Source organism: Coloeus monedula, assembly GCF_965178545.1.
Source record: "Coloeus monedula genome assembly, chromosome: 3".
Lineage (NCBI taxonomy): Eukaryota > Metazoa > Chordata > Aves > Passeriformes > Corvidae > Coloeus > Coloeus monedula.
In genome coordinates, this window is record NC_138783.1 from 17,086,549 (window position 1) to 17,114,387 (window position 27,839).

Genomic DNA, 27,839 nt, shown 5'->3' on the forward strand with positions numbered 1-27,839 from the left:
AAATGAACCTGTGGCACAAGTGGAGAGCAAAGTGTCAGTGAACGGGACAGAGCAGGCACTTCCAACCCCTTTCCACCTTTGGGGACATGGCACATGTCCCCAAGCCAAGATGGCAATAGAACAGACAGAGCCATTGGCTCCCACTGCCACCAGATCAGGACAGGGGGTGCAGGCAGGGGGGAAACTCACTGGCATGTCAGTTCTCCAGCTCAGACGTTCCGCAGGAGCTGGGGACAAAGGGCAGACAGATCACCTTTCATCCTCAGCCTCCTCCTCTGTGTCTGGGCTTTACTGGCAGCACGGTACCCAGGGGGACACAGGGAAAACCCCCAGCAAGAGAAACCATGGTCCCCCCAGGGTCACTGCTGTCCCAGCACGCCTCCCCATGCTGGCCCCGTGGCAGGGGACACTCACCCACTGTCCCCTGGGAGCCCTGGTGCGCTGGTCCCCTGTACCAGACCACACAACCACATGCACACTGCGAAGCACAGCCCACAGCAAAGCCCCTGGAGGCTTTCCGGCTGCCCCCCGTTATAAACCTGAGCCTGTGCAGGGGTTCCAGGGCAGCAAAGATGCTGCTCTCTGCCCTTGGGGCATCCCTGGGCACCCATTGGATGATGCCCAACCAATGCCACTGAGGTATTCCCCTGGCATGGCCCTGTCCCCTGGTTTATAACAGCAACGAAGGCCCAAGCGACTGGCTTGGAGGCAGTGGGATTGTCTCTGTCCCACTGCCAGCCCCGTGGCTGGGCAAGACACCAGCACCCGCACCCACATGGTTGGGGGACACCCGATGGGTGACAGCCCCCAGGCAGGACAGCTGTTGCAGACAGACAGACACCAGGATGGGGAGCTGATCTGTGACCAGGACAGAAAATCCACGCCTGTTAGAGGAAAGAATCAGGAGCATGGCAGCATCCCCTCTTCTTGCATCACATGGTTTGGGACCCCCCTGGACACAGGAGACCCCGCCAGTCCCCAAAGGATCAGCCTGCCCCCCCAGATCCATCACTGGAGATGATGCAGTACCTAAGGTATGGAAGCAGGAATGGGAGCCAGGATATCCCCCACCCAGGTTTGGAGACCGGGACCCCCTATCATGTGATGCAGGGGGGATGCAGCCCCACATGGAGGACCACCAGTGCCCCCAGATCACTCACAGTTAGGGGGTCAGTAGCAAAAGCAGCCACACTGTTCCTCATCTCGCTCTCATTGCCCCGCAGCGGGATGAGGGAGATGTTACCCAACCTGGCATCCTGCTGCGGCCGTGCCGCCCGCATCTTGGGACGCTCCGAGGGCCACAGGGCACCCCCATTCTGCAGACAGAGGGGACAGTGATGGAGACCGGAGACTCACCCAACCCAGGACCTCTCTTTTGCTCTGAGGTGCTGGTGTTTAGGGATGCTTGGATACCCCAAAGGGTTTCTGCTGGCTAAGCATCCCTGTGGGACTGTCCCCCATGGGGTGCCCCACTTTTACGGGAGTGATCATCTGGCCCACTCCCTACCTGCACCTGGAGGAAGGTGGCGAACCACTCCCGCAGATCGGCCTGGGTGTCACAGCACAGGTACCTGTGGAAACAGTGTCAGCAGCCAGAGGAGGTGGTGGAGGCAAGTAGGGTGTCCCCTCTGACCACTCCGGGGACACCCACCTACTTCAGAGACCTCAGCTGCTGCTATGCATGAGACCCCAGGGGACTGAAGGGGACAGCCACAGGCCCCAGGGGGAACCTGTATGGGGCCATGGGTGCTCAGCCCGGCTGTCCCCACACATATGATGTCCCTGCCAGTGTCAGGAGGGCAACTGGATGATCTTCAAGGTCACTTCCCATCCAAACCATTTCAAGATTTCTATGATTCCCCATCTCCCCCTGCCATGGCAAAGGCTCCAAAGAGCTGCCACATGTCCATCTGTCCCAGGGATAAGTTTAGTATCCCATGTCGCCTTCCCTCACCATTGCTGCTTCTCGTGCTTCTCGTTTTCGTAGAATACTGTAAAGCCCCAGCTGGAAGAGGACAGTGAAAACATGAATCCCAACAGCCCATGCTGCCGTCCTCTGCTAGCCAAGCACCCCAGCAAACCCCTCTCATCCCTGCCAACCCCCATCCCTGCAAACCCCCCATTGTCCCTGCAACTGCCCCCTCTAGCCCCACAAACCCTCCCCCAGTTCTGCAAATCTCCCCAGCCCCACAAACACCCCCGGGGACAGTGCCAGAAACAGGGCTGGGGAGAAAGACACGGCAGGAACAGCACCGAGTACAGGGCTGTGGACAGTGCCAGGGACAGCCCAGTCCCTGCCGGTTAGACCAGGCTGCAGCAGCGTCCTACAGAGCTGCTCTGACACCTGGTGGCAGGAGGCCCGGCCAGCAGGGGTCGGGTCCGGCAGCCAAAACTGTCCCTGTCCTTGTCCCTGACCCCATCTCCACTCCTATCCTCATCCTTCGGCTCCACAGGCTGCTCACCACGTCGGGGGTCGAAGTTTCTTTTTAACGCCCAGGTAGACCTTCAGGTTTCGGACAGGCCACTCCTTCTCCGGCTTGTGACTCTGGGAAAACAGGGAACCGGCACTGGGTTGGTGGCTGCTAGATCTGTCCCCACCCACCACGGTCCCCCCACCAGTGCTGGGATAGGGTCCACCCCCCAGCAGGGAGGAAAAGCTGTAGTGATGTGGTGACAGGCAGGAGGGTGAAGCCCAGCATGCCCAGCATGGAGCCGAGCATGTGTCTGTCACCCATGGCAAGGGCCACAGGTAGCAGGAAAGGGACACAGGTGGCCTGTCCCCCCTAGACAGTGCCAGTTGCCTTCAGAGCTGGGACCCACACTGGCACATTGTGACAGAGTCTCGAGAACCTGGAACGAGACATCCTGCATGGGGATCCCACCTCATACCCCTCCTCAGCACCATGGCCACGGCCACGGCAGTGATGGACCCAGACCCACTCTGCCCAGAGCACATTCCAAAATGTCCCACCGCCATCATGGCAAAGCATGAGGACCCTTCCAGTGCTGGCTGTGCCTTGCCATGACCCAAAAGCAGGTGCCACACTGGACACATGCCTCCATCCATGTTCACATGCAAGCAGTGTTGACTTACAAGAGCCCGATCCAATGCCCGCGGGATGGGGAAGCAGCTCAGCCCATCCCCATCCTCTATGGTCCCTTCCCCAGACCCAGCTCTGGCTGCCTGGAGTGAAAGACAGCAGGACCCCAAGCCAGAGGGGCCAAACAATGCTGGGGGCTAATGGGGAGAGATGGTAGCACCAGAGACAATTCCGGTGACTGGCACATGTGTGCTGCGGGATTGGATTTGGGACTGACCCTGGATTGGATCTGAGGTCAACCCTGGGCAGACTTGTAAGGGCAGAGGGCATGGGAGCCCCTGCACCCCAGCTAAGCCCCCTGTTCCCCTCCCTACTCACGCTCTCCAAGGGGGGGCTCCGCTGCCTCAGGCTCTGTTCAACAGAGGAGAGGGGTTAAAGCAGAGGTGGGGCAGCCTCCCTGTGCCCAAGGGCAGGGCATAGGGATGGTGATGTGCCAGGGTGCAGTGTCAGATCAGGGCGAGCAGGAACGGGGGGGCAGGGAGTGGCTGTCCCCACACAGCCAGTATGCCAGCATGTCCCCCCTCAGCCCTGCCACTGACCAGGAGCTCTGGGATCTGCTCCAGGTCTGGGTGACAGCACTTCTGGGGCCAGCTCCAGAACTGCTCACATTGCTCATGGCTGCCTGCACTGCCTGTGCCATGGCAACCCCATTGCTGCCTGCACTGCCCGAGCAATGCCAGCCCACATGGGTCCGGTGTCATCAGGGAATCCCCACACAGCCACAGTGCGGCAGGGCAGGGCAGGGCAGGGTAGGGCAGGGCCGGTCAAGGAAGGGGAGGGCAGGGAAGGGCCAAAGAAGGCCAGGGCAGGGAAGGGCCAAGGAAGGCCAGGGGAAGGGGAAGGGCCAGGGTGGGAGGCAGGGCTCACCCGCACTTCCTTGTATAGGCGCAGCCAGGAGTGGTTGAGGATGAAGTAGCGATCGTGGAAGCCAGTGCTCAGCCCAAGCCCCAGCAGGTTCCTCTCCTCCCGGAATTTCATCATGCCATGCTTGCAGTCACCCACTCTGCTGGCTAGAGGCACATGCCTGAGTGGCTCCGGACCCCAGGGGCCGGTCAGGCCCCCCAAGGAGGGCGCAGCCAGACCCTCGCCCCCATCACAGCAGCCCTCCAGCTGCTGTGGAGCCCTGGCACTGCCCCTCAACTCCCAGGCCAGGCAGGACAGGCAGGACGCGCTTCCCCACTGCACCAGGCACAGCATTTGGCCATGACACCGTATCAGGGGGCTCCAAGTCACATGCTAACTGAGCTGGTTCCTACTTGCATGGATCCCATCCCAGCCTATCCCATCCTCTTCCCCATTCCCATCCCCTTCTCCATCCCCTCCCCTCCACTCCACATCCCCATCCATGTCCAATCCCCATCCTATCCCATCCCACCCCACCCCATCCCCTTCCTTCTCTCCCTGCCCAGACCATGGCCCCTGCCTCTCACCAAGGTAGAGGAGCATATTCTCCATGGACATCTGCTTCTTCACCACCAGGTAACTCTCTGTCCCCAGGCAGTGCAGGATGGGCAGAACTTTCTCCGAGTAATGCAAGGGCCGCTCTGTCAGTCAGGGCACAGGCAGGTCTCAGGCAGTGTCCCGTGGGCCAGCTCCCATCCAGAGAGTGTCACACTTGTGTCCTGAGGGTCTGCCTCGGTCTTGCCACTAAACTATGTCCCCAAGTGCCACATCTAGATGTCTTGTCAATCCCTTCAAGGACAGTGACTCCACCACTGCCCTGGGCAGCCTGTGCCAGGGCCGGACAACTCTTTCATTGAAGGAATTTTCTCAAATATCCAACCTAAACCTCCCCTGGCATAACTTGAGGCCATTTCCTCTTGTCCTGTCACTTGTCACCTAGAAGAGACTGACCCCTACCCACTGGCAGCAGGAGCTCAAGGCACCAACAGGCAGGACCAGGGTCTCATTCTGCTCCTGTTGATCTCTCCCTTGCTGCTGCCTACAGGCAACTTAGGGCTGCTCCTTTTGGTGGCTGGAGAACCTGGACACCTCCCCCCATCAAACTTCAAAGGCACTTGAACTCCAAAGGATACAGACGGACATGCTGGCCCAAACTCCAGCCCATCTGCAGTACTCGACCATGTGCAAACTGGATGTGGTGAGCAGCTGTGCTCAATCCCAGATTGCTCCATGGTGCAATCACAAGGGGAGATTTTTCATACCCATCCCTATATCCATTCCCATCTCCATCTGCATCTCCATCCCCATACCTGCATCACCCTGTCCATCACTTTTTTCATCCTCATCCCCACTTCATTCCCATCTCTAACTTCATCCCCATCTGCATCCCCACCTCCATCCCTAACATCATCCCCATCTCCATCTCTCTCCCCCTCATCACCACCCTCATGCCCCTGCACCAACCTGCCTCTTCCCTCTCATTCACTTCGAAGCAGCTCCAGTAGTCCTTCTCCTTCATAACAATTTTCCGCCGGTCCAGGATCTCAAAGGTGAGCTCCTCAGCTGTCATCGTGGCTGGGATCTGAGAGGCAGGGGGCAAGTCTCCATCAGTCAGTGCCCAGGGCCCTTCCATCCTCACACCACAGAGGTGCCAGCTCAGCGTGAGTCCCCATGCCACTACAGAGGCTTGGACATACAACGAGGGGACCCCTGACCCCTCTTCACCCTCTGCCCAACTGCTCACCTTGACATGCTGCTCTGTCTCTGTCTTCTTCTCCTCCAGGTAGACAGTGCAGATGAAGTCCCCAGCTTGCTGGAGGGCAACAGTAAAGTGCTTCGACCCACTGCTTCCCATGTGTGGGCGAAATCCCCCCCACCAGTGTGGACATCCCCTGCCCAGGGCATGTCCAGGAGATGCTACAATAGACACGGGGGGCCCAGGAGAAGAGGTCTGCATGTCCAGAACCCACCTGTGTTCCACTGGATGATGCTTCCCGCATCTTCATGATGGCTGTGATTTCGTCCTGCTGCTTCTTCATCTCTTGGTCATTGACCTGCCAGGGAAGAGAAGCCATCAGGGCTGACCAGACCATCGTGGCTCCAGGCTTCAGGTTTCCAGGGTTTGAAAAGGTATGGTCCTCTCTCCCCTTGTCTCCAAAGCAAGAAGTCTGCAGACAGAGCAGACCCGACTTCCTCCTCCTTCCACCTCTGCATTCCCTGTGAATGTCCACATGCTGCGACCCAGGGGTGAACCTACGTTAAAGATCTCCACATAGTGGCTGATGAGGTCCTCCACCACACGTCCTGCCTTGTAGTCCTTCCCATCCGTCTGGAAGAGTGTGGGCCCAAAGACAATGGCCAGGTTGTGTGTGTTCATCTGGTTCTCCCCAGAGAAGCACTGGACCCTGTGGGGAACTCTGTTAAAATTCCTGCCCCACAGCCCCCCCGGGACCCCTCCTTCAGCCCCCACACAGGACACGATGCTTGGCATCAGGCACAGCTTGACCCCAAACTCCTCTCCTTTCCTTGCTGGGGACATGAGCCAAAGGATGAGGGCTTCCCCACATCCCAGAGCCCCCCAGGACCCCACAGTGGAGAGGTCAGTGTCCAGCGGGTGGATGCCATACCGGAAGAGGTGATTGATGAGTGCCTTCAGCGTGGCCCGGTTCACTGGTGGGAGGGCAGCCAGGAGCTGCCGGTACTTGCCAACCTTTGCCTCCTCATCCTCCAGCGCTGCCAGAGGGAGAGAAAGAACATGGAGGAGCACAAAGTGGAGATTAAGGCTCAGGACCACACCATCCCCTCTGCACACTCCACTTCCCCTCTCCTGTCCCACCATGGAAATAGAGCATCCCAAATCCATGAGGCCAGAGAGCATCCCAGGTCTGCAGAGCTGGAGCGTGCCAGGGCTGAAGCATCCCAGAATTATGGGACCAGGGTAACCCAGCTCCATGGGACTGGAATATCCTAGCTCAATGGGAAAAGAGCATCTCAGGTCCATGGGGCTGGAACCTGCCAGTTCCAAGGTGCCAGAGCATCCTAGGGATGGAGAATCCCAGGTCCATGGGGCAAGCACACACCTGCTTTATGGGGCTGGAGCATCCCAGACCTGTGAGGCCAGGGCAGCCCAGCTCCATGAGGCCACAGCACCCTAGCTCTGCAGGGCTAGATCTCCCCAGATTCATGGGAACAGAGTATATCAGCACAATGGGACTGGAGCATCCCAGCATCATGGGGCCAGAGAATCCCAGCTCCACAGGGCTGGAGCATTACAAGGCTAGAGCATCCCAGCTCTCTGAAGCCAGAGCATCCCAGCTCCATGGGGCCGTAGCCTGTGTCTGTTGGGTGTTCTGCTGGGTACATCCATCCCCAGTGACCGGATCCAGAAGGGAAGGGCAGCGGGATCTAGCTGTCTCCCCCGGCTCAGCCCCACCCTTGCCAGAGCACAAGTCTGCACAGGGGCAGCGTGAGCACACTCCACTCTCCACCAACCACTTGAGACCCCGGCACAGGCGAACATGTGGAGCCCAGATATGTTTCTCCAACCCATGAAGTGGACAAATAGGCTGCACAGAACTGGGTAGCCCACGCCCCTCCTCCTGCCATCTCCAAGCAGCCCCCAGAGCTCACCTGTGGCCCACAGCCAGTCCGGGGCCCACCGCCGAGTGAACAGCCCATCCCCAAGGTCACGGAAGAAGCGTTTGAGGGTGTTGGCCACATCGTCCACCTGGTGCTCGCCCTCTTTCAGGCGGACGCGGCGCGCATCCCGCTGCAGCACCTCCAGAAGGCTGGTGGTCTTGGAGTTCTGCCCACTCTTGCGGTAGATTCCCTCAGACGTCAGCCCTGAGATGGAGCCAGTGGGGATGAGACCCCTTCTGCAGGAGACAGACCCCACTCCTGGCCCACCAGCTCCCCATCAAACACTGCAAGGTGCCACAGAGTATACCATCCCACAGGTGTTCCTGTGACTGGAGCCAAAGTCCTGCTGCAGATGGAGCCCTCCCACACAGCTGGAGCAGATGTTCAGGGAGGGAGGGAAACATGTACCACAAGCACATCGGGTTCTCAGCCTGCCACGCCACACCAGTGGGGTGACCCAAATGCCACACTCTGGTCCCCACCAGCATCCCAGGACTTGACCCATACCGCACTGGGTGATGTAGTCAATGCAGCGGTCCACTAGCAGTGGGACGTCCGACTCTGTCAGCTGCTGCTCCGACAAGGTGTCTCCCGAGCTGCCTGCAGCCTTCTGGATGGCGTGGACCCAGCCCAGGAAATCTAGCTTCCGCTCTCCTTGGATGTACAGTGTCCTGCCAGTATGCCTGGGCTCAGCAGGGGGCTAGGTGTTCCCCCACACCCCACTGCATGTCTGCAACCCCCAGGAAGGCTGGCCCTGGGGGTCTGCAGGTGATCCCAACTCAGTTTTGGGCGTCTAGAGCCATGGCAAGGAGGGCAAAGACACTCCAGAACAAGGAGGGGTTTTTGGCTGGGGGGCCCTCCCTCTCCCCCACCCTCTTACCTCCGCCTCTCCACCAGCACAAGAACTTCATGGTCCCCCTGGATGGCTGGAAAGGAAGGCAGGGAGCCCATTACCTATGGGAATATGCAGTGCCCCAGCTCCACTAGACCCACATGCTGTGGGAGGCTCTGCCAATAGGTTCAGCTCCTGACAAGCAGGGATGGGGAAGAGGATGGAGAGGGGGAAGAGGATGAAGAGGAAAAATAGCAGCTGCATTTCCTCTCATTCAAGGAACACTCCATAGGAGCAATACCCACCAGACTCCCACCAAAAGCTAGGTGCACCCTAGAGCAGGATTTGGGGGACACACCCTCCCTCCCAGCCAGGGGGTCCTGCCAGCAGGGCAGGGGTGCTCACAGAGCTCCTGCAGCTTGCGCAGCTGGAGAGGCTCCTGCCGATGGCCATCCTCAGAGCAGACATGGAGCATGGAGCCGACCAGGGCAAACCAGCCCTCCTGGGCACGCTCCAGGGTGAGACCCCCCTTGTAATGCAGTCGGCCAAGCCGCTCAAAGTCCAGTGCCAGCAGCTCCTCAGCGCGGGGGTGAACAAATGACTGAGCCAGGGAGGAGAGGAATCCATCAGCACCACTGTGCCCAGTCGCCACCAGCACCCAGGACCACCCCAGGCCCCTGCATCCCACCTTGGCAATAGACTTGAGCCATTCTCGAGCAGAGTCAGGGCTCTCCACCCCAAAGAGATAGAGTCGATCTGCCTCGGTGTACACCTCAAACGTGCTCTCGATCCTTCAGGAGGGAGGAAAAAGGGAGCCTGGGTGCCCACAGGGGTGGGATAGAGCTGGGTGGGTGATAGGGGTGTTCCAGGGGTGGAAGCATCCTGCTGCATGGCGGCTGATGGCTCTGACAATGGCTGATCTAATGTGGGATCCCCTCACCATGGCCGTGGGCACTCCAGCATCCCAGTGCTGCCAGACATTCCAACAGGGGATACAGGGACTGCACAGGGGCCACAAAATGGTTACAAAGGAGTTGGACCAGGGTTCCAGAGGGACTACAAAGCAGCTGCAATGAGGTCACAAAGGTCTTACTAAAGGGTTGGAAAGATGCTCCAAAGGGGCTGCAAATTATTTATACAGAATCCTTGCAAAGCCACTGGTTCAGGGGCCATTGGTGGGATTGGGGACTACAGTCCCCTCCTGCCACCCCTTGTGGATGCCACTGTGCCAGGCCCTGCAGGAGCAGAGGTGCTCCAGGGGAGTGCAGCCTTACCCATGGGCATGGAGTGGGTTGTTCACCAGGCACACGATTTCCTCCACCCTGATCTCACCATTGGGCACAGCGTTGCGGTCGTTCTCATAGTAGCTGAGCACACCATCCTGCAGCGTGCACCACCGCCGGCTGAACTCTGCATGGCACAGGAGAGCACTGAGCAGCCCCCCTGAGCTCTGGCCCACCCCACAGCACCCACCAAACCAGCCTGAGCACTCCAGCAGCACCCACTGGGTGCCCATCTGATGTGACCCCCCACCAAACCAGGCCACCAGGTGATGCTGTACTTCCCCACCCCTTCTCTCTGCCTGAGAGAACAGGGGAGGGTGCAATTTCCCCTCTCAGGGGAATTGCTCTGAATCTCCCAGCTCCCTTTTCCCTTGTCTCACACATGTACCTTCCAGGCCCTTCCGCTCACTGATGGGCTTAGCCATGGAGGGGGTCTTGTAGAGGAAGCCATTGTGGGTAATGGAGGGCAGGTGCACAGAGTAGGGCTTCTCCTCACTGCCCACCATCTCCAGGCGTGGTGGCTCTGCAAGCAGGGAGACCAGTCTGTCATGGGGAGCTGCCCTCCTCCCCCAGCCCCACGAGGCAGCTGGGTTTCCCCCATTTCAGCACAAGGAGCATCCCACAGGCTGCACCCCGAGCTCCCACCACAGCACAGGTGGGGTGCAAGGAGCAGTGCTGGTCCCCAAATCCAGGGCTGCGTGGGAGTCATCCCACATCCTGAGTCCTTCCCGAAACCCCTCCCTAAGCACTGAGCTGGGACAGGATGGGAAGAATCTGGGGAGGTGGGGACCAAGCTCCCCCACCACTGAGGTCCTCCCAGGCTGTCCCAGGTCCCTGCTGCTCTGCAGGAGGTGCAGGGCAGAGCATCACAGTCCTGCAGCTGAAATAACAGCACAGGGCTCTGTCACAGCCTCCTGATCTGATCACAGTCATGTCCCCTGCCTCAGTTTCCCTACCTTGCCAGCAAGAGGCAACCCCCACTCCCTCTGGGATCAAGCTGAGATAGGATGCAGGGACACTCCTAAATCACACCCAGATCAGAGTGTAGGGTGCCTGGAGCTCTACAGATGGGGAATCCAGGATGAGGCAGATTCCTGCTCCCTCAGTTCAGCCCTGCTTCATGCAGTGCTGGCTTCATGCACCCCAGCAATCCCAAGACACTGGAGATTGCTGGCACCAGCAGTATGAGCCCAAGCTTTGGATTTCTCTGGCTCACTGGGGTGGCTGGGAGGCCTCACAGCTCTCCCAGACACCTTTACTGATGACACATCAGGAAGAGCTGGGCCAGCCCCAGACCTGGGCAAATTCCAACTTCTGCAGGACGGACTTGGCTGCCAAGGCAATGTGACAGCTCTGGCAGGCATTGGCCGGCCCCGACACCTCTGTTCCACCTGCCCAAGTGTTCCTGCCCACCTGTCCAAAGTCAGAGGTTCACCTTGCATTAGGGTGCAAATCCCGTGGGAGCCATCAGCCCTCCTGGAGTCGAGCTCAAGGGCAGGGCACATCCAGCAGAATGGGACAGGTCATTAGGGGGTCAGCCCTCCCACCCCAGGGGCATGCCGGAGGTGGGAGATGCCCATCTGACAGGGGGATGTCCCTTGAAACTGCCTGGAATGCCCCTAGCATGCCAGGATGGTGTGGGAATACTCTCTCCTGTCCCTTCTGGTGCCTGCAACACCAGCCTGCATCCCCAGCTGGGCTCCAGATCTGTGCTTCCAGCTGGAATTGAGCCCCCAGGGGCACAGGGGGTTCCCCAAAGCCTCTCTTCCCTCTCGCGGGGTGCACAGACTCTCAAGAGTGCCAGCAGATGGAGAGACTCCTGCCAGGAAGCTGCTGGGCAGGACACAGAGCTGGGATCAGCTCAAAACGCAGCTGTGTCCCCCAGAATACCCCAGCAGCAACTCCAGGAATGTTGTTAGTGGGTGTGAGCCCATGGCGGAGCTTCAAGGGGGTCCGCCCTTACCTGAGGTTTTGTTCTGGAGCAGGAACTCCATCTGCAGCCGCTGCCCACTTCTCTCAGCCAGGGCCAGGGGTGTTGGGCACTGGGGGTCCCCGGTGTCACAGGTCACCGATGCCCCACAGAAGAGCAGAGCCTGCGTCTCTGCCAGATCACTGGTGGTGACGGCCGCACACAGAGCCTGCAGCAGAGCCAGGAAGCCAGCGGTGAAGCTGAAGGCTCCCACCGAGGAGGAGAAGGAGACCCCCAGCAAAAGGATCCGGGTGAGCGCAGTGAGCTGCCGGACTCCCGGCTGCCTCCCGGCCGCCTCCCAGCCGCCTGGTCAGAACAAAGGAGGCTCAAACTGGGAGAAAAAGTTTGGAGCCGGCTGCGAATCCCTCCCTTAAGGAGCCGGGGTGAAGTCATACGGCAACGGGGCGGGCCGGCCGAGCCAGAGTAGGAAAACAAACAAGCCCACATGCGAATTCCCTTGGCCGGCTGGGCCCCCCGTGTACCCCCACCGCTTGTGCAAACACTGGAGAAGCCCTGGCAGGGGCAAAGCCATGGCAGAGTGGGAGGCGAAGGTTGGCAGTCAGAGCGCCAGGATGGCATTCCCTGTGTGACATTCCCTGTGTGACGCTCTAGTTTGGCACCCTGCCAGCAGCCAACACAGGGAATTCGTGCCATGGCTGGTGATCGGGGCTGCTGGCCAGGTACTCCTGGGGAGGGATTTCAAGCTGCCTCAACTGGGGTGTGCCCCCAGCACCAGCTCCCCTAAGCCCCATCCAGCCGAGTTTGACCCCAAACAATTTCCAAGCCAGGAAGAGGTTGCCTGGCTGTGGTAGGCAGATCCTGTCTTGGACAAGGCTCTCCAGCCTGGACATGAAGCTGGTTATGCCCCATCACAGAGACATTACCCTGTCCCCACAGCTGGCTCATCCCTCCTGGAGACCCCAGGCTTTGTCTTGAGGTGCACAGTGAGGACATAGGATGTGCAATGGGGGCTAGGGGGATATAGGCAGAAATACAGGCAGGGAGGGATGGTGGGCACTCCCAAAAGAGCCTCAGAATCCTAGCTCAGCATCACTTCGTGCCCAGGCAGAACTCCCAAGTGGGTGCTCATCCCTGGGGGCCACTGACCCTGTCAAGCTCCTCCTGGTTGCCGAAGAGTGGGTGGTAGTGGCGGTACTTGCCCTCCCGGTATTTGGCGATGAGGAAGCGCCTCCTCTCCTGGCTGCCGCTGGTGGGGCCAATGGCCTCACTGGGAGGCACATTTGCAGCCCAAAACTGGTTGGCCATCATGTTGCCAAACTGCTGGAAGAGCTGTGGGGACAAGGACAAGGAGAGGCCAATGTGACAATACTGCCGGGGCATGTAGGAGGGCTTTGCTGGGGGCAGGGTGCTGCCCAGGAGAGCAGTGGGGTGCAGGAAGAGCATGGGTGGTGTAGGGGGAGTGGGGAGTTTGAGTGGGCAGGGTGCAGGTGCACCCACCCACTCCAGGCACGCAGCTTCTGACAGCCCCCACGGCTGCCAATTCCCCTTCCTGCCCCGAAAAATCACATCTGGAAAGCAGCACCCAGCTGTGGGAGGTGGGGTGGTGCTCAGCATCCATGGGGACAGATTCAAAGTGCTTTTGGTGGCCTCTTGCCACCCCACTACCCCCACTGAGCAATGCCATTAAGAGGTTTAGCCCTGTCTCAGGGAGACCCACATCACCTCAACACCCACGGGAGATTCTGCCAGCACCCCGAAATTCTTAGGGGTGGAAGGGGTGCATACGAAGGTCGAGGAGGGGCGGTGCGAGCCGGGGCCCTAGGGATGCTGGGGTGGTTTCAGGCAGCGTTCCCAGATGGGGGAGGGGAAAGGGAGCAGCCGCAGGCAGCAGCTGGAAGCGTTTGGGAGCTCGGGGAGCAGGCAGTGCCGGAGGCGGGGGCTGCGCGGGTGGGACGCCAAGCAGGAATGCAGGATCTGAGCAGGATGGATGGGAAGAACGGAGCCAGCCAGGCTCTGCCGGCGGGAAATGGCTGCCAGGTTAGATCTTGAAATGAATCCCAGCTCCCCCCGCCCACCCATCCCGGCCCTGGCTGCGCCCTCACATTCCTCCGCGCCGGCGGCCATACCGCTTCGGGGGACTGCTCTGCCCTCGGCCCCACGCCAATCCCGCAGCCATGGCCCCACAGCCACTCCGGCCGCTCCACAGCCATGTCCCCATGGGCAAAAAGACACCATCTGTCTGTGGCGGGGGCACATAAGTGCCGCTTGTCCTCATCGGCATGCTGATGGTGCCAGGGGTCCACAGAGACAGAATGAAAGGCTGCTGGGGATCCTCTCCCCAGCCAAGCCACACCGTGGTGTCCCCCCAAGGGGCTGGAATCAGCCTGGAAGAGCCCTGCCGTGCTCCAGCACCCCCCAGCCCACAGCCAGCAGCTCTGCCATAGAGAGGGAACAGGGTGTCGTCCCCAAAAAGGGCTTTTTGGGACTGGTCTGTGCCAATACCTTGATCAGCTCCTCAGTCCACACCTTCCTGTCCATCTTCAGGCTCCGGACTTTGGTGATGCCAGGGCCCAATCCCCGGTGTTCCCCTGCCAGTGAGATGACCCATTAGGGACCCATTTTGGGGTGGGAAAGGTCTGGGAGTCCCCAAGGATTCCCATTTGTGCCCCTCCAGATACGGGTACCTGCACATCTCTTGCAGATGACGACACAGAGGTTGATGGAGGCCCAGTCGGGTTTGGAGGAGCCACAGTCGGCACAGAAGCGGTTGGACTCCACTGCCCAGATCCTCTCGGCCACCTCAGAGTTGGAGAGTGCCTCAGCGATGGACTGCTGCATGGCCTCCACCCATTCCTCCTTCTCCTGCTCTGAGTCAGCAGAGAAGCTGCCAGCAGGGATGGGGGTGAGATACACCATGGCTCGGGGTGGGCAGCACCCTCAGCACCCCCTCGTCACCCTGGGCTCACCTGAAGATCCTGTATGGTGTGGTGAGGTCAAAGCCCCGGCGATCCACCTCCTTGACGTTCCCCACATTCATCTCTATGTAGGTGATGCCAATCCCCAGCCGATAGTCCTGGTGGGGGAGGGTGGGCAAGGGATGAAGGGGGATGGATGATGGGATCCAATGCCTGGGAGGTGGGGTAACTGTGTCCCTTCCCCGCCCAGCTCTCATCCTGAGGGTACTTAGGGCACTGCAGACTCTGGAGCAGCTACAGTGGGTGTGATGCTCCTGGGAGAGCCCAAGACTCAGAGCCAGCAGAGAGGGAGGGCTGCACCTCAGAGGTCAGCACTCCGTGGCTTCTGTGCTGTCCCCATTTGAGGGGTGGCTGGCCTGGGTGTCCTGGCTCACTGCTGCTCTGCTCAGGCTGGGAGTGCAAAGGGAACAGGTCCCCCTTGAAATAGCATCAGGGTCTCCTGTAGTGCCACAGCTCCCCCAGCTACCAACCTCTGCATTCTTGTAAAGGAACACTTTGTCTCCAGCCACCACCACAAAGAGCTTGTGCTTAAAGCCCCGCAGCTCCAGGAAGCCACTCTTATCGGCTAGCTCAGTGGCAGTGTCAGTGGCTGAGGACATCAATGTCCTCTCTGGAACTTTGCTCTTCCGCTCCTCTGCAATCTGCTGCAGGGTTTGTATCCACTCATTGCGGTCTGCTGTGGGGCCAGAGGCAAGATGCGTTAGGATCAGCCTGGGCCCAGGAGCCAATGGGACTCATCCCGTGGGCTGAGAAGGGAGAGCAGCTGGGGAACAGGGACCCCTGTCACTCACCATCATTCTCAGCCCGGAACACAAAGTTGCGGTTGTTGGTGACAACCTCAAATTTCTGGTCCCCGACGCTGCCGACGCGGGAGATGGAGGAGACGGGAATGAGCCGCTTGGAGTAGGTATCCTGGGTCAGGGAGTGGGGAGACATGCTGCTCATAGCTGTGGCCTCGGGTTCCCAATGCTCCAACTCCCATGTCCAGGAGGCTCTGAGCCTCCCACGTCTCACCCCCAGCACCCAGCCATGGCTGCTCCCTGGCACAGCCATGTCTCCCAGTTGGGATCCCCAGAGGGAGGTGGTCCTGCTGGGGCAGCTCCTCTGCCACCTTCTCATCCCAAACCCCCAGATCCATCTTCTCCACCCACCTTTTCACTGTCAAAATAGCGGAGGTAATCAGCGTCAAGCTTCACCCAGCGTTTCTGGTAGATGTAGGACCTGGGAGGGGACCGGAGGGACCCATTGGAGGGGATGTCCTTGAACTCAGGATGATTGTGCTTGCGTGTTCACGCCCCAGTTGCCAAAAGCCTGGGGCTACCTCACCATTGATCCTGCCCTGTGTCCCCAGCCCTCAATGTCCCCAACCCTCCATCCTGTGCCATGTCCCCAGCCCTACTTCCTGTGCTATGTCCCCAGTCCTGTATCCTGCACAGTGATGAGAGACCTGTCCCGGCCAGCCCTTGAAGTCCCCAGCCATTGATCCTGTGCCCTCATGTTGCTGTTGGGGACAGCAATGGGGACTTCATGCTTTCCTCCAGGCACCAATTAAAACATGGAGCTGAGAACAAGGGCTGCCCTTAACAACCAGGCAGGGTTCAATCCACATTCCAGGATGTGGAGGCACATTCCAGGCAGGATCATTGGCACCTGAGCAGAGGGAGAAGCTGTGCATCTCTATCAGGATGGGGATACGGATGAGAGGCAGGACCCTGGGACTGGAAGAGAGCCCACCAGAGACCCCTTTGCCCTCCCCAGCTGAGCATGCAGACCAACCACGCACCACAGGGAAAGGCAGGACACTCTCCAGCCCATCCCTGGCTGCAGGAGAAGCCAAGCCCTTTCCAACACAGCTCCAGCAAGCCCTGCCATGCAGCCCCCTACCAGCACTGAACCCCCAGGTCTCCCTTGCTGGTGGGACTGGGGCCTGGCGCGGTGGCAGGGACACAGTGGTTGCTCAAGGGCTTGTTTACCCAGGCAAGGTTTGCTGGAGCAGCTTCCCAGGGACCGTCCAGCTGCTCTCACTTCCCCAGCAGCGCGGCTGCTCAACAGAGCTGAGCTTTCTGCTCCTCCTCGGTGGAACTGCTACCTTGGGGCTTCCTCAGAGCCCAGATTAAGTAGCCCCCAAATATCCATCACATCTCCTACTTGATCATTGCCTCCCAGGTAGTGCTGGGGCAATTTGAGTGGGCTCCCTGTGCACACTGTGCTGATTGTGCTCACTGGGTTCACTGGGCTCCCTATGACTCCCTAGCTCACTCACCCTGGAGCACACAGACACAAGCCCAGCACTTCCCCTGTTTTACTCCTGCACCACCCTGACTTTCCACCATGAGCCCAGGATTGGGGGCTGCCATCCCATGGGGTAGGGGCCATCACCACCTCCTCCTGCAGCAAACCCAGGGATCCCAAAAGCACGGGTCAGCCCAGACCCCCCATCTCATCCCTGACAGCTTCTCTTGTCACCGCTATTCCAGGGCTCCCCCAGAGGAAAGGCAGCTGTTTTCCCAGTGATGCAGGAGGAGGAAGCTCGAGCTGCAGCCTCCCCTCCTACTCGGCCAAGTCAGTACAACCACTGGTGGCACCTGCTCTGAGAAAGGCTCTTCCATGAAAAATTGGTGGTACTAATCTAAATCACAGGTTAGAAGGGAGTGGAAGGAACGCCTAGCAATGGATTTTCACCAAAGCAAAAGTAAATCCCCATGAGCAGGAATTACAGGTGGGAAAAGGAGGGGACAATCACCCTTACACGTCACACAGGGACCCCAGTACATCACTCACCCCTGTGGTGGGTTCTTGTCCAGCCACCCTGCTCTGATGGTGGGTGAAAGCGGGGTGGTGGCACTGGTGCCATCCATGCTGTCACTGAGTGGGCCGAGGCTGCTGCCAGGGAAGCAGGCAGGTGCAGGCGGATGCAAGCTGGGGTCTCTGTCACTCCAGCTGCTGCCACCACTGGGGATGAGGAGCCAAGGGAGAGGGTTAAGAGCTGGCAGGTCCCGGGAGGGGCTGAGGCTCCCCCGCATGCTTCAGCCTCCCTGTGACCTTCCCTGAGGCACAGGCAATGCAGGCCAGCTGTATGCAAGCAGGGACACTGGGGACAGTCCCCTCAGTGGGGTCCCAGCATGTCCCCCAGCCCCAGGGACAGCCCAGGCCTGAGTCCCAGCTCTGGGACAGGGGATAGGGGCACCCCCAAGACCGCAGCCCCAACCCAGTGATGTGCAGAGCTGCTCTCTGCTCACACACGCTCACATGTGCTCCCGTGCACAGGCCCTGTGTGTGCGCATGTGTGCACACTGTGGAGCTGTGCACACACAAGAAGCCCTGACCTGTGCACTCACCCGCCCTGCCATGCACAAGAGCTCTCTGCCTGTGCTCACACTGCCCCCCTACAGAACCACTCCCTGGTACATGCACACATATCCCTTGCCTATACATGCACACAGCTGCACACACACGTGTCCCCTGCACACAGCATGGCAGCCAAGCTCATACTTGGCAGGGGGTGCATCGGGGTGGTCCTCGCCGAACTCATCTTCACTGAAGAGGCTGTTGAAACGCAGGGACCGTGGTCGCCCCATCCTAGGCTCAGCATCCTCCTGCAGAGACACACACAGGTGACACGTGGGGTCTCCTTGGTGCCCCCACTGCACCGTGAGGGTGCAGGGTAGATGGAAGGAGAGGGGACACGATGCTGTGTCACCAGCCCATCCCCAGCTCAACAGTGCCAGGGTGCCCAGGAAGAGGCATGCTGAGGCTCACAGAGAGAGGGAAGTACAGTCAAGGGAGGAGCTGAACACCAGGATGGTTATTTATAGCAGCTAAAAATGTCGGAGCTTCATGAGAAATCCGGCATCGCCTCCTTGGCCCTGGCGTTCCCTAGCAAAGGCAGATGGGGGATTCAGGTGCTCAGGGGGCTCTGCAGATGCTGGGACTCCCCAAATCCATCCATTCCCACCCCAGGGAGCAAGGGAGGCAGATAGAAATTCGCAGTCCAGGGATTACATTCAAGATGCAGTGCTGGAGCGATCTACTAGCACACACTCTGAGCACGAGTGTGGCGGGGTGCTGCACAGCATGGGTGCTCCCCAGAGACCCCAGAGGACACAGTGAGTGCTTCCTCGGGACACTGGGGTGAGACCTGCTGGGTGCTCCCCAGGGACCCTCGAGTTCCAGCACCACTGAAAGACCTGGTAGGTACTTCCCGAGAACACTGAAGGACCCAGTTCCAGCTCTGGGGTTTCAACCCCCATGGGAGACCCAGTGGGTGCTTCCTGGGAACCCCAGGGTTCCACTCCCCGTGGGAGACCCAGGGGGTACTCCCTAGGAACCTATGGGACACACAGTGGGTGCTCAGTGAGGCAGAACCCCCTTTCTAGCTACTCCTCCAGCCCTAACCGCTATCTGTGTAGCATCCCAAGGCCGGTACCTGTCCTTAGGGCCAGTCACCCTGCTAGCTCCTGCCCACCTCCAGCCCCATGGTGGGACAAACCTTGGCCATCTCCCCCGTCGGTCTGGCTAATTCCTCCTCCCACGCCGAGTCCTCGTAGTCTGAGTCATCTGACAAAAGAGAGGGAAATGCTGGAAATCAGCTGGGGTGGAGCAAGGGGTCCCAATTTCCCCTGCTACCCTGGAGCTTGTGGGGAGGGTGAGGATGCAGGCACGGCTGGCTTCCCCTTGCTTTGCCCTTGGCAAATAACCACCCCATCCCTGTGACAAAAAAGGTTTTATCAAAGAGTTTGGGGAAGAGCTGGGAAAGGGCAAAGTCCTGCTAGTGGCACTTCCCAGCACTGTCACAACACTCGCCAGAACAGGACTTGGTGACACCAGCCCTAGCACTATGGTTTCATCCAGGCTCTCGTGTCTCTGCCTGGGAGCTCCTGCTGCTGGGGGTTCCCAGGGGCTTTTCCCACAGCTTGTTTTCCAGGGTGGACTCCCCTCCCTCCTCTTCCATTCCTTATCAGCTCCCAAGCTTGCGCACCATGGAAATGAGATCCCAGAGGATGATGGGAGTGAGTGATAGTTCCTCTCACCCAGCACCCACATGAGCAGGAATCCTGGTCAGGATTGCAAACCCATAGGGAACAAGTGCCCCCAGACAGCCTGGCCCTGGCAGACACCCACTCCCAAATCCCACTGAGAATCTGCAGCAGAATCCTCCCAAAACCCCAACCCAGGTAATGGTGTTTGGGCCCTGGAAGAAGGTGAGGATGCTCCCAGGTTGCTGGGGGTTGAGGGGTGCAGGTAGATGCTCACCTTGGCACCACAGAAACCCCTTGCAGCCTCTGCATCCCAAACCCATCAGGGTGGGAGCAGCTTTCCTCCCTACAGCCGCCAACAGATAAGTTCCCTGTCCACAGCTTCTCCCAGCTTCTGAAACACACCCCAGCTCCCAGTTAAACCAGTGCTGCTTCCTGCAGGTTCGCTGGCCTTGAGAGGTACCCAGTACCCCACACAGCTCAGCCCTTCCTCCTCCTTCCAGCAGAGCTATTCCAGCTGAATTATAGTCCAGTGAGGGCTGCACCCCGAGACCAAACCTTCACCCCTCCATGGGGGTCCCCAACTCAGCATTGCTCCTGGCAGTTGGCTGAGCCCCAGGGATACCCTGAGGAAGGGGCTGGGGGATGCAAAGGCACGGTCCTGGGACTTCAGAACCAGGGACATCTGCATTTCAGCCCCCTGATAGGTTCACTTTTCTTCTGTGAGTGTGTGTGGGCGCTTCCAGCACCCACAGAAACCTTTGCTCTGCCCTAGGAACATGCACCCAAACCCCCAGTCCACATCTTGCATCCCTGAAACACCCAACCCAGGTCTTACACCCCTTCCCTGAAGCCCCCAGCTCAGACCTCACACACCCTAAATCCCCCAGCCCAGATCTTGCACCCCTGGCACACCCAGCCCAGAAGGCAAGAAAGAGGATAGAGAAGAAAGGGACCCCAGCAAGGACAGAGGAACAAATGAACAGGAAGGAAGGCACAGCACCCATGGGATGGAAATCCCAAGGGAAGATTTGTGACAGGGGAAGACTGGAGGGGCCCCCCTTGTACTCACCAAACTCCGGCACAAAGGGAAGGGTGGCCTTGGAGGGGAGCGCCGGTGGAGTCAGGGCTGGCGTCTTCGTGCGAGGCAGGGGAAACGGGGGGGACAGGGTGACACTGGGTGCTCTTTCAGTGATGGGGAGCTCCTCTTTGGCAGGGATGCTGTGCGAGAGAGGAGCAAGCACTGCCTTATGCCAGCTCCTGCCCCACTTCCCACCCTGATACACCTGCAGAGGGTCACAGAGGACCCCCAAAAGGGACTAAACCTCAGCAGACCCAAACCCACAAACCAATTCCTAAGATTCCATGGCAAAGCCTTTCCTGTGCTTTATATGACTACTTTTCTAACCTGGAAATGTTTTCCTGGCATCCAACCTCACTCTCCTGTGTGTACTCCACAGCTCAGGATCCTTATCTGGCTCTGGGACACCCCAAGCTGCCCACAGCCTTGAAGCCACATCCCAGAGCAGGTTGTTTTCTTTCCTCCAGTCTAAACAATGGCAGAGCCACTTCCTTAGCTGGTTTGCTGGTGGCCACAGGGTTCCCTGAGCAGGATGGGGGCCCTAGGGATGCTCTGTGCCATTCCTTATAGTGGGGTGGACACTGGAGATCCGGGGTGGCTGGTACGGTAGCAAGAACTCCTGGAAATGGAGCTTCTCACTGGGTCAGTGAGCCATGCCCCCAGCCCCAAAACCTTGACCAGTGTGGAGAGGGACCATGGGGACTGTCCTCCTCCCCACAGAGCCCCTGAGCAGCTGGGCTCAGACACTCCTACCTCCTGTTCCTTGCTTCCTGCCTTCCTGAGACTCAAAGGTAATGGTGTTTTCAAGGGCAGGAAATTAAGAAGTTTCTCCAGGGTATAAAAATACAAGGCACCTTTACAGCATCCCTGAATCCAGGGAGAGGGAAGAGGTAGTGGGCAGAATTTCCATCCCAAGCCCGAGGCAGGTGAGTCCCAGGGGACCTGCATGCTGGCACCATCGCCATCCTTGCTCCAGCTACCTCGCACCGCAGCCACAAGAAGGAACAGCTGGTTAGATTGGATATTGGGAAGAAGTTCTTCCCTCTGAGGGTGGTGAGACCCTAGCACAGGTTTCCTAGAGAAGCTGTGACTGCCCCATGCCTGGAAATGTTCAAGGCCAGGTGGGATGGGGCTTGGAGCAACCAGGTCTAGTGGGAGGTGTCTCTGCCCTTGGGAGGGGGGGTGGGACTAAATGAGCTTTAGGGTCCCATCCAATCCAAACCAAGCTAAGATTCCATGATTCCGTGGCTAAGACTGCCATTAGTACCCCATGGTTTCTGGGGATGTGCCTCCTAGCACCATGGCTCATTGCACAAGAGCTTTCCCTTAGCTTGGGGTGAGCTGGAGAGGAAACTTCTCCCTGGCCAGAGCAGGAAGCAGGGGAAGACAGGAGTGCTGTCTCTCCCTGGGTCAGCCTGACCTCATTTCTCAGCAGCTATTTCCATGGGAACCAGCCACAACCATCCATACATTAGGGAATGCTGGCAGGGAAGGAGGGGAGCATGGGCAGGGGAGTGTGGGCAGGGGGGCCCAGCAGCACTGATCGCAACACCACCAGGCAGGAGCTGCTGGGGCACCCAGGTGTGCAAGGACCCGGAGACATGGAGGTGACAGTGCACAAGCCACAGAACCTCCAGCAAGAGCCTGGCTGGGGTCTGCATCTGTGCAGCCACCCAGGGTGGTGTTTGCCCCCTGGGCTGCAGTTGGGGGGCTGCAGCACAAGCCCCATGGCCAGCAGTGAGATGACAAGCCTCAAGCCTGGACAATCCTCATCTCCTGGATGGGGACTTCTCAGGAGGGTTTCTGGCCCAGCCCCAGTCCTGTCCAGCCCCTAGTTCCACTATCCCAGGGACCAGCAGGATGGGCACTCACAGAGCTCAGGCACAAATAACACCCCAGTTCCCGAAAACACCCTCCCCACTGGTCTGCCTGCTCTCCATGTCATCATCTGCTGCTGTAGCATCCCTGGGCTTCATGTCCCCCCATGGCTCCATGGGATAGTGTGGGTGCCCCATCACTTCCTGCACCCCCTGGCCCCCCATGCAGCCATGCCCAAAGGATGCCAGTCCTGCTCCAGGCAGGGTCTGGCTGGTGCCACCTCTGCCATTAGAGAAGTGGCAAACCAGTGCCTTATGTGCTGTCCCGTATCTGAGCAGCACCTTATCTGCTGCCCCTTATCTAGGGCTCCCTTCTAAAGGGGGCAGAAAGGGCTGTTCTCCCACAGGCACCACCCCAAAGCCAAACCTCTGCCCAGGCCACCACCCCTGCCCAGCTCGCCCAGCTCTCCAAAAAGGAGTCTTCTGTCATCACTTTCTTGGACATCACTTTCTACAGCCACCCCCCCCCCCCCCACCAGCTGCTCAGGGGGTTGCTCTAATCCCTAGACCATCACCTGGGCATGCAGAGGGGGTGCCCCTCTCACTGACAGCCTCCCCCCACGATCAGGGTGCAGACATGAGCATCCACTGCTCATGTGACCCTCTGTGGGGTGTCTAGGTCTGAGCCATCAGTGGCCAAAACTGGGGGGCTTACAGCCCTGCTGCTGGCATTGGGAGGGGGGCATCAAGTCCGGAAGTGGTGAGAGAGAGCTCCTGGTGTTGAACACGGTTGCTGCCATCAACCTGTGGGAGGTAGTATCTCAGACATCCCACACCCAGCAGGGCTGGGATGATCCTATCACCTCGTGGCACAGGGGTGCTTGGGGTGGCCCAGGGTTTGGGGGGATGGTGAGAACCCGGAGGTGAACATGGCCTGGAGGAAACCACAATATGGCTCTGCAAGCAGCTAGGAGGAAGCACCAGGGACCACGGCAGCACGCCGGAAGCGAGGGGAGATGGGTGGGTGGCGTCACCCCAGAAATGCCCAGGTCACTTGCTCTGCTCCCGGGCTGTCTGCATACACAGGGGTGCTCTGGCTCTTCCTCAGCCCTCATGCTCGGAGGTCCCTCCCCTGTGGGCACTCCCACCTCCACAAGGGATTATGGTGGGGGCTCATCCCCACCCAGAGACAGGGCCAGACCAATGCAGCTGCCTCACAGCTGCTGGCAAAGAGCCCCAGCCCCAGCCTGCATGCAGCGAGCATCACCCTGATGTGGACAAGTACCATCCAGACCTGGGCAAACATCACCCTGATGTGGGCATCACCACAGCATGGGCAAAGATCATCCAGATGTGAGCAACTATCAGCCTCAATATGGGCCAGCATCCCCCACTGTTGTTGGTCCTTGGGCAGCCCAGCAGTATACCCCCCACCCCCAGGCCTTTCGTGTTCACTGGCTGCAGGCACCCAGGTCAGGTCCCCCCATGGGGGCAGGAGATGGGTTTGGGGCCAACAGCAGCACCCTGGGGCTGTGGAGCTCCCTCCAACCCAGCGCAGGGCACTTTAGCCAGTCACCCATCACTCCAGGGAGCCCCAGTGTGGGTAGCTTCCCAAGCTCCCAGCACATGCTGCCCCACACGCAGAGCCAGGACCCAACATCGGCCACAGGGTGACTCATACCCTCATCCTCTGAATACCCTCATCCTCCTGAATGCACTCCTTGTCTGTGCCAGCTGTCCTGCATCACGGCACCTCCTCCATCCATGGGCATGGCCAGGCACTGGCACTGGCCAAAGAGTCATAGAATCATGGAATGGTTTGGTTGGGAAAGGACTTTAAAGCTTATCTCATGCCATGGGCAGAGATACCTACAACTCCAGGTTATTCTAAGCCCCATTCAACCCAGCTTTGAACATTTGCAGGGATGGGGCAGCCACAGCTTCTCTGGGCAGCCTGTGCCAGGGCTCACCACCCTCAGAGGGAAGAATTTCTTAGGAGATGATAGCTCTTTATTTTTAAATAATTATTTTTAAATAATCCCCAAATGTTCTCAAAACAAGAACCCACCTGTAGCAAATATATTCCTGGTCATACAATTAAAGTAACTTTTGAGATGTGTTTTCGGGTTCAGCTGGTTAGTCCTGAACTCCCCAATATATCCATATAATACACATATAACATATATATGGATGCACAGATATACTCCGGTATATACTCACTACAACATCAAGATCTATGTGAGAAATACATATATCCACGTATACACCCATCTATACACACTTACACCCATACATACTCCCTTCTGTCGCTGCCAAGCCCCAATGCATACATGTAATCTATATGTTACGAGTGCATGGCACACCAGGTGCCAGGGCCCTATGGCCACCCACCAGGGCTCTGCCATGGTGACCCCAGAGTACCCCAAGCCACTGGAGCACCCTTGAGTCCTGGGGGTGCTGTTCAGCCACCGCCACCTGCGAGGCCCATCCCCTCCTGACTGCCATGGTCCTGCATTCCGCTCCCGAGGGATCCTAATGCACCCCCAAATCCCTCGGGGCAGCTCCAGGGGGGAATCCCAGCCCCCGAGTTCCGGTGCACAGCCTTCGGGGTGCCTTGCCAGGGTGGGCAGCGCCTGTTCCGCGGCAGAGCGCCCGTCCCCGGGGCAGCAGGAACTGGGGGACCAACAATGCCTGTGGGCACACAGGTCAGGGCAGGAAACACCCGCTGGAGCCGGCAGAGCGAGACTCGCACCCGGTAGCGCCGGCAGCGCTAGATCCCATCCCAAAAATCCCTCCGCCCCGGCCCCCGCCGCCTGCCTGTGTGCGGCACGCCTGGCACTGTGCCACCCGTGCCCCCTACCTGGGCAGGTGACGGGAACCCCGGTGGGACCGATCGGCAGCACGGGGAGGGCTGGGGGAGGCCGGCGGGGAGCGGAGCTTCTCACCCCGGCACTTCCTGCACTGCAGCAAAAACTTCCTGAGCTGGCCGGAGCAGCGGCATGGCCGGCACCAAATCCTCAGCACGGCCAGCACCAAATCCTCAGCACGGCCAGCACCAAATCCTCAGCACGGCCAGTACCAGAACTCTGGCACAGCTGGCACCAAACACCCAGCACGGACGGCACTAAACCCACGGCACAGCTGGCACCAAACCAGCACGGCAAGTACCAAACCCATGGCATGTCCAGCACCAAGCCAGCACAGCTTGCACCGAAGTGGCAGCCGTTGGCCTCATCATGCCCGGCGAGCCTCCTGGCCAGGGCAGGATGGAGAGTGGCTCCAGGAGGATTTGGGTGACTATCTTGGTGCAGAAATGCAGTGGTAGGAACAGTTCCTGGGGTGCCAGGATGGACACTGTTGATCCGGAGTCCAAGGAGCCCTAGGGACAGGTGCTGCCCACCCCATGGCATGCCAGCACCCCACATCAGCTGCCTGAGCCCCCTGCCCAGCTCAGCATCCCAGGCCACTCCCTGATGCATCAGCACCAGGTAGGGGTCAGAGCACAGGCAGAGGGATCACCTCCACCCACCTTACCACAAAAAGCCCTCTGGGGCAGAGGGATGGGAAGCTGGAGGGGGAGCCCAGCCACCAGCCCTCCCATTCTCATCCTGACTACACACGAGGTCCCATCCAGCACCATCACTCAGGACAAACCCAACCCCACTCCCAGGACCCCCTTAGGGGGTCCCTTAGGGGACCACCTAGACACCCTAGCTCCAGGATCATATCCTTTAGAGTGCTGGGAAGTCTGTGGGTCCTGGGGAGGTTGCAGGGAGGAACTCCCTGGAGGGGGCCACACAAGCTTGCTGACATTCCCCCACCTCACCCTGGCAGGGTGCTGGCACCCAGGAGCTCCTCTGCCCCCTCCAAACTGCACTCCCAGTCCTCACTCCACACCTGCCTGTGCTCCGCAGGATTTGGGAGTGCACTGGGGAGGTTGGGACATCAAAGGGGGGGCTGCAAGCACTGCTGTCCCCAAATTCCAGCCTGCTCCGATGTCATTTGGCCACAGCAGCTGACAGCAAGTTTGCCCCACGCTGTCTCTGCGCTGCGGTTCACTGTGTTGCACCAACTGGTGTGAAGAGTTCCTCAGGCTTCAGCACTGCCCACATTGCAGGTGTGGGCAAGGCAGGGCTCTACATTGTTGCAGGGACTGCGCCCCAGCCCATGCCAGGCTTGGGTGACCTGGGTGATTGGAGTGATCAGAGTGGGTACTCCAGCCACAGCCAAAATAAATATCTCAGTCACGCCCTGGTGCGGGTAGCCCTGGGAAATGTGCTGTGACCTGGGGCAGGGATACCCCCAGGGGTTGTGCTGGGGTTGGGGGGAGGATTAGTACCCTCATGGGATGTGCTGAGGCTGGGAGTACCCCCAGGAGATGTGCTAAGGTCTGGGGAGGGTATAGGTACCCCAGGCAACACGTGTCGTGACCCTGAGGGTCCCACCCACATGACAGTAGCCCCCCCACAGACCCTGCCACCTTTGACCATCCCCAAGCCCATGCCCCTGCCACCCCCTTACCTCCTCTGGGACACCGCCCTGGGGGGGAGCACAGGGGGGCGGTCGGGCAGTGGGGGGCCCTTCAGGCTCTGGCACTTGGTTTCCAGTTGGTGTCGCTTGGCTGGCAGCGGTGGCAGTGGGGGTCTCACCTGGCTGTCGGCAGGGGGCTTATCCCCAAGGGCTGGTGGTGAGGGGTCCTCCAGGGCTGGGAGATGGCTGCAGGGCGGAGGGCAGGTCTCGGGGCTGCCCCCCGATAGTGATGGCGAGAATTTGAGGGGGGGGCGGCAGCCCACCCTGGGTGGGATGGGTGGGGGCAGCTGGGCGAAGCTTGCACTCCGCTCCGGCTCCAGCAGTGGGGTCCCACTGGGCACTGGCAGGCACCGGGGCTCCAGCTGCTCCGGCCCTGTTGCAGTGCTCAGGCGGAAGATGTGGCGTTTCATGGGGACAGGTTTACTGGCAGGGGGCTGCTGAGTCCTGGCGGGCAGTGGGGCCTCAGCGAAGGCTTTCTGCAACCCCAGGAGGATGCGGCGGCGGTGGCCGGGCAGCAGCACCCCAAGGCGGGTGAGCCCCTCATCTGTCAGAGCCCGGCAGTCCCACACTGACCACAGCTCACTTTGCTGGAAGCTCTCCACGTACTGGTCGAGGTGGAGGGCAGACAGCCAGGCAGCAACCGGCAGAGACCCCTCCTCCTCCATGGCAGGGGGCTGGCCACAGAAACTTGCACCACTCAGTGCATCTCCTGTTGCCAGTGAGGCTCAGGATGACATCAAGACCTGGGAATGGAGACAACAGGATCAGGATC

At 59.5% G+C, this 27,839-nt stretch overlaps 1 protein-coding gene across 1 annotated transcript; it reads right to left on the minus strand.

The window, feature by feature from the left end:
- Nucleotides 1–433: 433 nt before the first annotated feature.
- On the minus strand, nucleotides 434–27,732 carry ARAP1 (ArfGAP with RhoGAP domain, ankyrin repeat and PH domain 1; the record flags this gene model as incomplete). The annotated part of the gene is made up of 32 exons (XM_082279192.1): nucleotides 434–1,316; nucleotides 1,508–1,571; nucleotides 1,955–2,005; nucleotides 2,463–2,545; nucleotides 3,420–3,452; nucleotides 3,969–4,111; nucleotides 4,532–4,645; nucleotides 5,469–5,586; nucleotides 5,749–5,817; nucleotides 5,975–6,058; nucleotides 6,262–6,409; nucleotides 6,632–6,737; nucleotides 7,635–7,847; nucleotides 8,151–8,314; nucleotides 8,524–8,569; nucleotides 8,881–9,076; nucleotides 9,164–9,266; nucleotides 9,750–9,885; nucleotides 10,147–10,281; nucleotides 11,722–11,896; nucleotides 12,835–13,017; nucleotides 14,191–14,276; nucleotides 14,373–14,572; nucleotides 14,655–14,761; nucleotides 15,134–15,339; nucleotides 15,455–15,575; nucleotides 15,815–15,884; nucleotides 17,445–17,615; nucleotides 18,156–18,259; nucleotides 19,153–19,220; nucleotides 20,712–20,860; nucleotides 27,059–27,732. 32 exons carry the CDS (start codon nucleotides 27,730–27,732, stop codon nucleotides 1,098–1,100), a joined length of 4,539 nt encoding a protein of 1,512 aa, XP_082135318.1. The 3' UTR covers nucleotides 434–1,097.
- Nucleotides 27,733–27,839: the final 107 nt, after the last annotated feature.